At 43.0% G+C, this 12,098-nt stretch overlaps 1 protein-coding gene across 4 annotated transcripts in view; it reads left to right on the forward strand.

Annotated features, from left to right (window-relative positions):
- Positions 1-12,098, forward strand: part of Jph1 (junctophilin 1) — an 87,916-nt gene that overhangs the window by 3,434 nt on the left and 72,384 nt on the right. For all 4 annotated transcript variants that reach the window (XM_036179839.1, XM_036179838.1, XM_036179837.1 and 1 more), the window contains exon 2: positions 2,611-3,370. In XM_036179839.1, coding sequence (XP_036035732.1) covers positions 2,611-3,370 — 760 coding nt within the window. The remainder of the gene's footprint in view (positions 1-2,610; positions 3,371-12,098) is intronic.

Raw genomic sequence — 12,098 nt, forward strand, 5'->3', positions numbered from 1 at the left:
TCTGGTGATGCTGTGGATGTCCTGGAGGAATTCCCTCCCATACTGTGATATTATAGCTACACAGAAGGGAAGGTGACTGATACCTTTGTTCCCGGCCCCTGCCCCTTTTGATAGTTCCAAAGATATTTAAACTTTCTAATTATTGCTGTTCCTTAAACAGCCTGAATTTTGAAGAAGATCCTTGCAAAGTCTAAATACTGGTTTATGTTGGAGCTGTCATTTGGAGGGAAGTGGCCATTAGTTTTCCATAGGTGTTTAGGATCTACAAAGATGGGATGATTGTGTTTTAAAAGCATAAATACTTACACCAAATAGCATCTTTACAAATTATTTTAGCAGACTTATTCTATAGAAAAGATAGAATGATAGGAATATTGGCATTTTAACACCAAAATGTTAAATACGGTGGTTTGTTTTAGTGTGTGTGTAAAGCTGTGTAAAAAACTTTCATCCTACTATTTAGATTTTATCTAGGAAAAGTCAAAGTTGAGTTTCTAATAATTCATTGTCTTTTCCTAGAGGGGCAGCAGTGTTTGAAGACAGCTGTTATTCAGTAGGAAGCTCATTATCATGGGGGAAAAACCCACCAACCTTTTTTAGACAGGGTCCAGCTGTGTAGCCCAGACTGGCCTGGAACACATGAACCTTCTACCTCTGCTTTCTAAGTGCCGGCACTGCCAGCGTGTATTCCCATACCCTGCTTCTGAAGTGGTTGTATATAACAGTCTTACCCTGCTTTGAGAACTGTGCCCCTCTCCCTTCAGAAGTTCATGGGTATGAAGTTCAGACTTCACATCTCCTTAAACTATGGCAGTCTTAGTACCAGGCCCCTGAGTGTCTCATTGTTGCCCTGCTGTTGAAGGTTTGTATAATGTAAATATGTCAGCATGAGAAGAAAGAAAAGTTGGTCTTGAAGTCGATCCACACCTTTGACTTGGGAATAGTTCCTATTTACACAGTGATACAAGGCCACCAGCTCAGACAAGCATGGTGACATGCGCTGTGCTTATAATCCCACATTTAGGAGGCTAAGACGAGAGAATTGAGAGTTCTAGACCAACCTGAGCCACGTGCTACGACACCATCTGAACAAATAACAGTACCCCAATGGAATTATCGCTCATATTAATAAAAAAATAAATGTATCCCATCACTGGAAACCTGCAGGGTTATGTAAAATACAAAGTATAATCAGAAACAGAACAAGATCAACACAAACTATAATCATGATTTATTTTCTGTGACATTGGGAATTATGAATAACACCAAAGTAATTGCATTTAAAATTTCTTCCAGATAGCTGTTCTGGGGTCATAGTAAGGATGCAAAATTTGCCTTTAATTAAAGGAAGTGGCCTTGACTTTGAAAATTCTAAGCTCCTTAATTTAGCCTTTATTTCCTCCAAAGAGGGGTATTCAAAAAAACCCCTACCAGTTTATTTTTAAACTTATCTTTGGTTATTAAATAGGAAAACTCACTGAAAATATTTTACAGCTTATTCATTTTTATATTTATATATTTATAATCCTATTATGCTGTATGTGTTTATATTCTTATTACACTTTTTAAAGTATAATACTCATTGAAAAAGTGGTCTGGATCAATAAAATTTTAATGGACACTGTCAAGTATTCCTCAAAGATTCCTTAAAAGTTTCTTTCATCCCATCAGTTCTTTCAAGCTCTGTAAACATAGTCTCCGGACAGCCAGAGACCACAAGACACATAAGCCATGAATGAGTTTGAAACACTTGCCTTCCTTTGAGAATCAGTTCTTGCCCTCAGGTATTTGCAGTATGTGGTGAGACTGTCAATGCTCTGGCAGAGACTAGGGAGATCCATACAGAGAATGGGCAGGAGAAAATAGATTTAGCAAGTAATATGCTACTGTGCATACACACCTCCAGCCCCCCCCCACACACACACACACACATTCCTATCAATACACAGGACTCAACAGCTTGCCCTTCCCTGAGCGTAGGATGTTTCACATAGTAGAAAAGCCAAGACAGCTTGTTAGACAACCCGTGTCCCAAGTATTCTGATCACTGTTACTAATGTTAAATCTTTGCGCTTTAGAATGAGCATAGATCTCAAAGCCATTTTTCAGCTAGACTAGTGAAACTGTATTTGAAACCATGGCTAGAATACTTTTTTTTTTCTGCTATGACACTGCCTCACTAAGATCTTTGATGCTTTCAGGAGGGAAAGGTGATTCCCAATGATCACTTTTTTGTGTATTAGGGGGGAAATGTGGTTCATGGCTCTGAGTGTGTAGCTCACTGATGGCGCATCAGCCTAGTATGTATAAGGTCTTAGGTTCAATTTCCAGAGAAATGCACACACCAAACGGTGGTTTCTATGCACGCCTACCACTCATAAAATTTTTAAATGAAAAGCAGAAGTCTGGCTATCAGAAAAGTTTATACATTAAAGCATAAGAGTCAAAGTCACCAGGTAGACATCTACAGGTGGATGAAAAGTGTTACCAGGGTTGCCCCAAGAAATGTGTTGAATTTGACCCTGGCCCTTCCTGCCCAGGGTATGTTCTCTCCGTGGCCAGATGCCCTCCCCCAAAACTCATACACTCTGCCGGTCTGCTCTCTCGAAGGTACCTACCAGGGCCAGTGGGCTGGAGGCATGCGGCACGGCTACGGCGTGCGCCAGAGCGTGCCATACGGCATGGCCACGGTGATCCGCTCTCCACTACGCACCTCACTGGCCTCGCTGCGCAGCGAGCAGAGCAATGGTAGCGTTCTACACGACGCTGCCGCCGCTGCTGCAGACAACCCAGCTGGCACCAGAGGTGGCTTCGTGCTCAATTTCCACGCGGACACGGAGCTGGGCAAGAAGAAGGGCGGCCTCTTTCGACGGGGCTCCCTCCTTGGCAGCATGAAACTCCGCAAGTCCGAATCCAAGTCTTCCATCTCCAGCAAGCGCAGCTCGGTCCGCAGCGATGCAGCCATGAGCAGAATCAGTTCCAGTGATGCCAACTCCACCATCAGCTTCGGTGACGTCGACTGTGATTTTTGCCCAGTGGAAGATCATGTGGATGCCACCACCACGGAAACCTACATGGGCGAGTGGAAGAATGATAAGCGCAATGGCTTTGGCGTCAGCGAGCGCTCCAACGGCATGAAGTACGAAGGCGAGTGGGCCAACAACAAGAGGCATGGGTACGGCTGCACCGTGTTTCCCGATGGCTCCAAGGAAGAGGGAAAATACAAAAATAATATCCTAGTCCGTGGAATAAGGAAGCAGCTTATACCAATAAGAAATACAAAAACTAGGGAGAAGGTGGATAGAGCCATTGAAGGCGCACAAAGGGCTGCCGCCATGGCCAGAACCAAGGTGGAAATAGCAAACTCAAGGTATGTCAATACAGGGTGGGTGGTTTGGCTTAAGGTAGTGATGGAGGTTCTTCAGAACACTGCAGTTTTCTCTCTGTCTGCTGATGGTATCGCCAAATAGGTTCCCAGTATACTTAGAGGGAAAAAAAAAAAAAAGACCGAAAATGATGGACTCCAATAAAATGGGAGTGAAAAACAATTTTCAGAACCTTTAGAAGGCACATGGGACAACCTTTTTCTTCTAAATTATGCCCCCAGTATTTAACAGCCTGATGGAGTTCAGCCAGACATCCTTCTAAATCCAGAAAGTAAATATTTTTAAAAGTGCCTCTGAAATACTGTCACCACTTTGTATGTTAAAACGAAAATATCCCTTGGTGTAGAAACCTACATTATAGATTTTAAACCTTATTACAATATTAAGTTGAACATATTTACAACTTCCCAGTAAGTTATATTATTCTTCATAAGTCAAAATTCTGTCCACTGAGGCTTTCGGGGTGAAATCAGCTTTGAGAAAGACGCAGAGGTCTAGGCAAAGCAAAGGCAAGCAGTGATGGGATGGAAGCTAGCATGCATGTTGAAAAAGCTAGAGCTCCTCCACAGGAACAGACCAGGGTACCAAGGCTGCGAAGGGTCGCCTCGCCCAGTCTGTGCAGGAGAGATTAGGTCACCGGTATATTAAAAGGAAGGGGGTGGAGAGAACTTGAGGTGGACAGATGGGATTCTTACCGTGCCAGGGTTGGAAGAAAGTGGAGCAGTCGAGAGGAGGGCTGGCATAAGCAGGAGAAAATGGGTCCGTGAGAGATTGACAAAGGGATGCATATGGGCATGGGGGAGTTTTGAGGTTTTACTCTAGAAACTAAGCTCCATGCTTCAGCACAAGGGATGGAGACACCTGTTAGGGATAGTTTTATTAAGGACAGGCACCATCAGTTAGACAGGGCTGATTTTGCTTGGAGGTTTGTTTTAGGGATTAAGGACTATAGTTATATGTGACTTCAGACATAAATTTGGCATAGAATATTTAAATCCTGTGTCGGCTTTAGTAATACTCATCTGCCTTAGTAAACCTTCCTCTGAAACCACAAAAATACTAGCACACCTTTTGGGTTTTTATTCTTAGTACTGAATCAGTGAGTAAACCCCACCCCTTTAGGTTGGTCCATAGGAAATTTACAGTACTTGAACATTTTTTTAAATGAATAAATTTAAAAATAAATTTTTAAAGATTTTTTATTATTTATGTGTGGGTACCTGCATGAGGTCATACATGCAGGGTCCCCTCAAGGTCAGGAGAGGATGTCTGGTTCCCTGGACCTGGAGTGATAGGGTGGGTGCTAGGAACCAAACCCTGGTCCTCTACAAGGGCAGCACTCGCTCTCAACCACTGAGCCATCTCGCCAGCCCCAGAACTTGAACTTTTAATACACAAAAGGTGGTAACTTCATAACTGTCTATTTTAATACTTCAAGAATTCTAGATTCATTTTGTTTTGTTGATGCTCCTGTTTTAGTACTGTCGTATGTGAAGCAGTAATTGGAAAGTGAATTGAGTCACATTTTTTGTATTTTAGCACTCACAGTTTTCCTCAACCCAAACTTCCATGCAGGATTTCTCCTGCCCTCTTTCCCGAGCACCCTCTGGTATAACGGTTTTCTTTGCTAAGCACTAGATCTGCATGCATTTCAGGGTACTTGGCTCATGCAGTCTCACTGGCTTTCCTGGCCCTCAGCTCCCTTTGAGAGCTGACGCTGCATCCTTTGCTTGCTAGGCCCCAGTCTCTAATTTTAAATGCACTCCTGGAATCTTCCATTCCATGCTCTTCTTACAAGTTAGTGACACAGTACAGGCAAGTTCAGGATTAGTGGGGAATAAACCCATGCACAACACTCTGGCAAGTGATGTATTCTAACTACTTGTTTAAATGACAGGAAACCACCTAACTGAAGGGCATCCTTGTGGCTCAGAGACGATCTCTGGTTATACTAGCATCATAAAACATTTTCCCAAATCAGAGCCACATTCTTTGGAGAGAGTAGCATGTGGTTTGGGGACATTGTGCCATATGTGACTATATTGTATCATAGTCAATCATCAATAGTCCAGACATCTTTAGACCTCAGACTTTCAACAGCGGAGGTTTCCTTTAGCAACTGAAAAATACTCAATGCATTATGCTAAGTGAAATAACTAATGACAGAAGGACAGATACTGTTTGGTCTTTCTTAAATGGGTCATCTGAAATGGCCAAACTAAAAAGCAGAGAGCAGAATGGCAGCTGTCGGGGAATAGGTGACCTGAGTAGTCACTGCCTATGGGTTTTCAGTCAAGGAAGTATGAAATGCGTCAGTTTGAGAGATCCATGCAGCGCCATGCCTGTAGTTCACAGTATTGGACTGTGCGTTTCATTTGTTTTTAAGAGGGCTGGAGTTGTGTGAGGTGTTTTTGTTTTTCCACAACATGAAGGTAGTATTCAGATGACATAACAGACAAAAAATTAAAACTAAAAGCATTCAACTAAACTTTTATGCCTTCTTTCATTTCCCAATGCCCCTGATGCAATGGATATTTTAATATAGTTTTGCAGAAAGGAGCTGATGAACTGACATTCCCCATGAAACAGTTGAGTTTAGAGTTCATGCTGTGAGTAGATATTAAACGGGTGAATATACAACGTGTAGATGGCTTATTAGCAGATTAGTCCTTTAAAAAGTCAAAATTAGAGCCTGGGAGAACATTCAGTGGGTAAAGAAATTGACCACTAAGCCAAATGACCTGAGTATGATCCCCCAGACCTATACAGGGAAAGCAAAGAACCGACTTTTACAGGCTGTCTTCTGATCTTCAGACACATGCGTACATGTGCACACATAGGTAAATGCAATAAAACTATAAGGGGTGCTGATAATTTGTTGACCCATAGAACTTTTCCTTGAGTTTCTGCTCTGATTCAAAAAGTATTATAAAAAGTGACAATTTTTTTCTTCCCTTCTTGTCTTGATTGGGGTAAATTTCATCATTAGTGACTAACATGGGTCTCATCCTTGTTGCTTAAGAAATCTTAGGAGAGCAGCTGTGATTATTCAAGAAGGAAGCATGCCTAGCCATCCCTAAGCTTCCATGCCAATGGCTGACCTCAGCCTCCCTGCTATGTAGATGGCATCCTTTCTGGGAGACTTTCAAACCAGGGAGAATATGCCAGCACCCAAACCCAGGCCCCCTGTCTTTCCTTCACCCATATTTACCCTTTGATGGGACCTGACCAGCTGGGCTCACTTTTGACTCACTGAAGTATTTAGAGCCTTATACCTAAGGACGGATCCCTTATAACATTGTGCTTGCTTAATAGAAATCTGTTTTGGTAGAGAAGACTAAAGGGCACAGCTCCAGAACTTGAATGGCTGTGAGATATGATCTGATACACTCCCCTCATATTCAGAGGCAGAGATGGGGCACTATCCAAAATTTCCCCCTGTCCATCTGATTGACCTGCTGTCAGCACTCAGTGACCATTCTCTTACCTCTTTCTCCAACAGTTCCTTCAGTCACCCTTGTCCTTTTAAATGCTGTTTCTCATTCAGTCACCATTTACTCCATTGTGGCTCCAATAATTCCCTAGGTAAGATGTTCAAGGAGGCTCCTACTACTTGGCAAAAGTATTGTAAGGAAGAGAAAGCATTTGGTTGAAAGAGCAAGTGAGAAGCGATCCTTACGGAGCCCTACTCCTTTAGAAACTTGTGGGTATTCAAGGCAGAGTGTAGTCAAAAACCAAGTTTTGTGTAAAGCTGAACCTCAGGAAACAGTCATCACAAAAGAGGGATGATGCACTGTGAGTATGAGATGGGCAAGAGAGCTGGCCTAAAACCACTGAGGAGCTAAATGTGTGCTTATGCAGTAATGCCTCAAGAAGAGGCAAGATGGGGGTAGACTAGAGGGTTCACAGGAATTATTCATTCTTCACATCTGTCCTGCTACCTTTCACTAAAGATAGTGGGACTCACTGGTCTATGGCTATACAGGCTTCAGTCTTGACATGTCAGTCACCATGGAACAGAACAGTTGTGAGGGACTTGTGCTGCCTCCATCAATCTCACCCAGATTGTGAGCAGCACTTTTAGTGACAAGAGCAGTATCTGGACAGGTAATGTCAGAAGAACACTTCTCTCCCTGCTAGCTCCAGATGTATGACTGTCATCACAGGAATGGGTGTGTGGAGGGCCCCAGGTTCAGGTGACCTGATGCACAGATCAACTTGCTGTGTCTGTCTTCAGAACTCTGGGGTAGATTCCACACTCGCTAGTTATAGAATTAAATATGGAAACACCTCATACTTTTCTGTAGGCTTTTTAAAGACTACTTCCCATACTTTTACAGTTTCATAACCCCTCCCTGCCTATAGACGATTTTCTAAATGGTCTTAGTAAATAAAAAACAGGGAGCCAGTGAAAGCCTTAGATCAGGGAAATAGGGAAAGCCACAGCCAACCTTATCTCACCAACTCTGCAGCTTCCAAATGCAAGTTACTTCCTGTCTACCCACGCCTTTATTGCCTTGCTGTTCTGCCCTTTCATTGGCTCTCTTAGCCCAGCTACCTCACTTCCTCTTCCTACACAGCTCTGTCACTTTCTGTCTGTCTGTACAGACCTCCAGGCCTCTATAGTTGGTACTGGGATTAAAGGCATGTGTCACCACACTTGGCTCTGTTCCCTAGTGTGGCCTTGAACACACAGAGATCCTGCCTGATAAGTGATAGGATTAAGGGCATGTGCTACCACTGCCTGACTTCTTTGTTTACTTAAAATGACTTGCTATTTCCTCTGATCCCCAGGCAAACTTTATTTATTAAAGCACAAATAAAATATCACCACATTTCAGCACAAATAAACTATCACCACACCTTCCAGAATGTATCTTTCTTTCAGGGGAAAGGCCTTCTACCCGGAGCTTTGCCCTGGCTCCCCATGGCCAGCTCTTGAGTCCTCACTCAAGATGTCAGTATATGTCCACAGGGAAGCTACATAGGACCCCATTCTGTCCACTCCATTTCCAACCTCCTCAGTATAGATTAAGTTAGTTAATCTAGTTGCCATTTCATGGCAGGCATATGTTAACTCTCTCTTCCCAGCTGGATTGGGAGGAACTGACCCTACTGGTGACTCTGTTCCCTTTTGTGTCCCCAACAAGAGCTTCGATTGGGTGATAGTCAATGGATAGAGAATTAAATTCTCATCACTCAAGGTTTGAATACTGCCAGGGCTTCTGATGGTTTTGCAGTGCATTTGTGAACCATAGTTTGAAGGAAAAAAATGTAGTGCTAATAATTTTTTTGTGGCATAATTTGATAGTCAAAGAAGTATAGAAATGCAGAAGTGCGTGTCATAGGTATCCCTTTTCCTCATGAAACCAACAGGGTTAGGGGTACAGCTAGGGGACAGAGCTGTAAGTTGACAAGGTGTCTCCATTCTCAGTGAGAGTTGAGCTGGTCCAATAATAAACAGTAATTCCTCTACAGATTAGGAACCTCCAGGAGTTCAATCCATAATTATTATAACATTGATTCATTCTGTACATTTGATAGCAACAAAGTATGGGTGAGCCAGAGCAAGAGAGCCTGTTGTCTCCTAAGAGTCAAAGGTTCCTGAATATTCAGCTGTCTTTATTTTTTTTCTGAAAGTTTTTCTTGTTCTGTCTCTTTCTCAGGGCTGTTTTCCTAAACTGAATCGTAGCTGAGCCTAACATAGGAAGTTGGCTAGGATAGATAGGTCAGTCCTTTATAACAATACTTCATTTAATTCACACTTCATTTGTGGGTAATTAAAATCCAAAGTCACCTGTGAGTCAGTGCATGTTATGGATCCAAAATAAACTGATTACTACTGATTTTAGCTGGGGGAGGAGGTTGAGATGAGAGGATTCCTCATTCTCTGCCGAGATGTGGAAAGTAAAGTCATTGAAATTCTCAGATTCTATTAGAAGAAGAATATTCTTTCTCTTGAGAGTCAAAATGAAAAGTTTGTATTCTGCTTATTGGTTTTTTTCTGATGTCTTAGTGGCTTTGGTTTACTTAGTGTTATTGAGACAGCCTTGCTGCTGTCTTGCCCACACAGGATTTAAACTAGTAATCCTCCTGTCTCAGCCTGCAGAATCTTGGCATGACAGGCTACACAGTCTCATGTCGTATTTTTAAGTAATTTTAAGAGCAATTTCATGTTACCTTTTCTACGAGTTTTTGTTGTCACTGTTATTCTACCATGGGGGCGGGGGGCGGGGGGGTCTAGTCAGTTCTTAGGTGTGAGCACACTAGTTTTTTGGGATTTTGTTTTTGTGTTTTGTTTTGACTTCTATTTATTCCTTGTGGATTTCTCATCATGCATTCCAATCCTGCTTATCTCCCTGTCCCCTGACATCTGCCCTCTGCCTTTGTAACCTCCCCCCAAAACAAAACAAAGAAGAAAGAAAAGAATCTTGTGGAAGCTGTAGTGTGGCCTGTTGAGACACAGTGTACCCTTTAGTCCGTACATCTTTACTTGCAAGTGTTCATTGCTACAAGTCCTTTGGTCTGGCTCGGGCCCTCTAGTCTCTGCCACACCACCCATAATGGGCTCTCCCTGGGGCTCCTCCCCGATATCTGTCATTGTCCTGTGTCATGGAGATCCTGCTGTTTTGGATCTGTATATTTGTCCCCTTCACATGCTCCAACAGCTCATAAATGGGATGGATGTTGGGGTGGTCCAACTCATAGCCATGGTTCAGCACAGTAGTTTTTACGTGAAGATGAACTCTTTTTTGGCACCTGTCCTGGATCTTGCTCTGTAGACCAGGCTGGCCTCGAACTCACAGAGATCCGCCTGGCTCTGCCTCCTGAGTGCTGGGATTAAAGGAGTGCACCACCACTGCCTGTGACAAATTCTTTCTAATGCCTTAAAGACTAATTTACCGAGGAGCCTACTCAACAGATAACACACAGACATGTCCCACTGAGCAGAGCGTGGGTTATTATCCTTGCCTGGATGCTGTTGCTCTTCATATCATCATACTGTGCACTCTCCACCAAGCTGGACCCTGTGTGTGCACAGTTATGAGTGTCACCCTGCTCCATGAGGCTGAGGATGTGGCTCAGTGTAGAGTACTTGTATAACATGCATGAGGTTATGGGTTTGATCCTCAGCATCACACACAAAAAAGGACCCCATTTCTGGCCTGTCATCTATATGGAGTTAGCACATGGTCCATAGGCAATTCTATTCCTAAGAGGCAAGGAAAATAAGCAATTTAAAAAGATATGTTTCTCCTCTACAGAGAATGCCCCTTCCTGTGGGAACAAACAGGGAGCCTGCCCAAACTTCTTTCCACTTAGTTGTCTATGGAGTATTTAATGACAGACATGATTTCTCCATATCAGGGCCCTGAAGCTGTCCCTAGGATCCTCTGTGGGCATGCAGAGAGAACAGCTGGAGCTAGAAAGATGACCTCCCAGGGACATTTCTGTCCTGCCCCCAAGCCAGGAGGGAGGCTTGGCTGCTAGCAAACTGGGAGGTCTAACTCAGGGACACAGAGACACTACTGTGTCAGTTCTGTCCCTCAGCCCTGATGTTCCCTCACTCACCAACTATTTAACAGGCCATCGCACACAACTCAGGAACACACTGTTAGGAGAGCCTTCTCATACCTTCATTAGGCTGGCTTGCTTCCAAGGACCCTTCTTTCAAAACCTCCTTCTCTACCTCCCAAATCTGGGCTCATTCGGAAATTCAAGACAGTGAGGTAGGCATGTGTTTTGATGAAGCAGATGTAACCAAATACAAATTTAGTGAAAATTAATGTCAGGTTGCAGTCAGTGCCACACTCTTAGCCAGACTGCCAGATTATCCCAAACATTCTTTTTAAAGCCCAGGTCATATAGGCGTGGCTCTCAACCTCACTAAAGAAGGAAGGCAAGTAGAAGATGTTTTCTGTGGTATGGATGGGATTTGATGCAATCTTTAATCCTGCAGAGATTTGTGTGGTGAGAACTGGCTTTGAAAACAGGAAGGGGAAAAAGCTGAAAATCTGTAGTCATTAGCTAGTTTGAGATCAAATGTTGACTGACTTTCAACTGTAGTGGTTGAAGTTCACTTTGTACAAATTTCAGCAAATTCCATCTCATTTAGTGTGAAATAGAACACGTTCCTGATACTCTAAATATGAAGAAGTGAAGCAACAATATCTTTTAAGTATAGCTGTATATATAATGAAAGCCATTGGGCTATTATGTTCCCTGGGAAGCCCCTCAGAATTAGGATGGCATTCACAACCCTGTCCTATATATACTCTGACCTCAGCTCTGAGGCAGAGATGCTCTGTCTTTGGGCAAGTGGCAGAATCCCATGTGCAAGTGAGTACAGCTGTGGACTCCTCCCAACAGCAGCTGCCAGCAGCCCAAGCTCCCCACTCACAACTTTCCATTATGGATTAAGCTGACTCTGCCAATCTCTCTTTACTCAAGACACCAAACTGGACGCTTGCAAGACTAGTGCCTTGCAAATCTTTGAGATGCTTTTCTTATTATAGATGAAATATGAACATTGTGTTTAGGAACAGGATCCAGCAAATGCCAAAGGTATTTATGTAAGTCATTCAGCTTTAGTACAACGGCCTCCTGAGAATAAAATCAAATCAGCTTTTCAGAATTATGACCTTCTGTTTTAGATGGTGTTTCATATTTGTTGTATAATATGCTAAATTCAAACTAAGCTGCTTTCTGAGA

Source organism: Onychomys torridus, chromosome 2 (assembly GCF_903995425.1).
Source record: "Onychomys torridus chromosome 2, mOncTor1.1, whole genome shotgun sequence".
Lineage (NCBI taxonomy): Eukaryota > Metazoa > Chordata > Mammalia > Rodentia > Cricetidae > Onychomys > Onychomys torridus.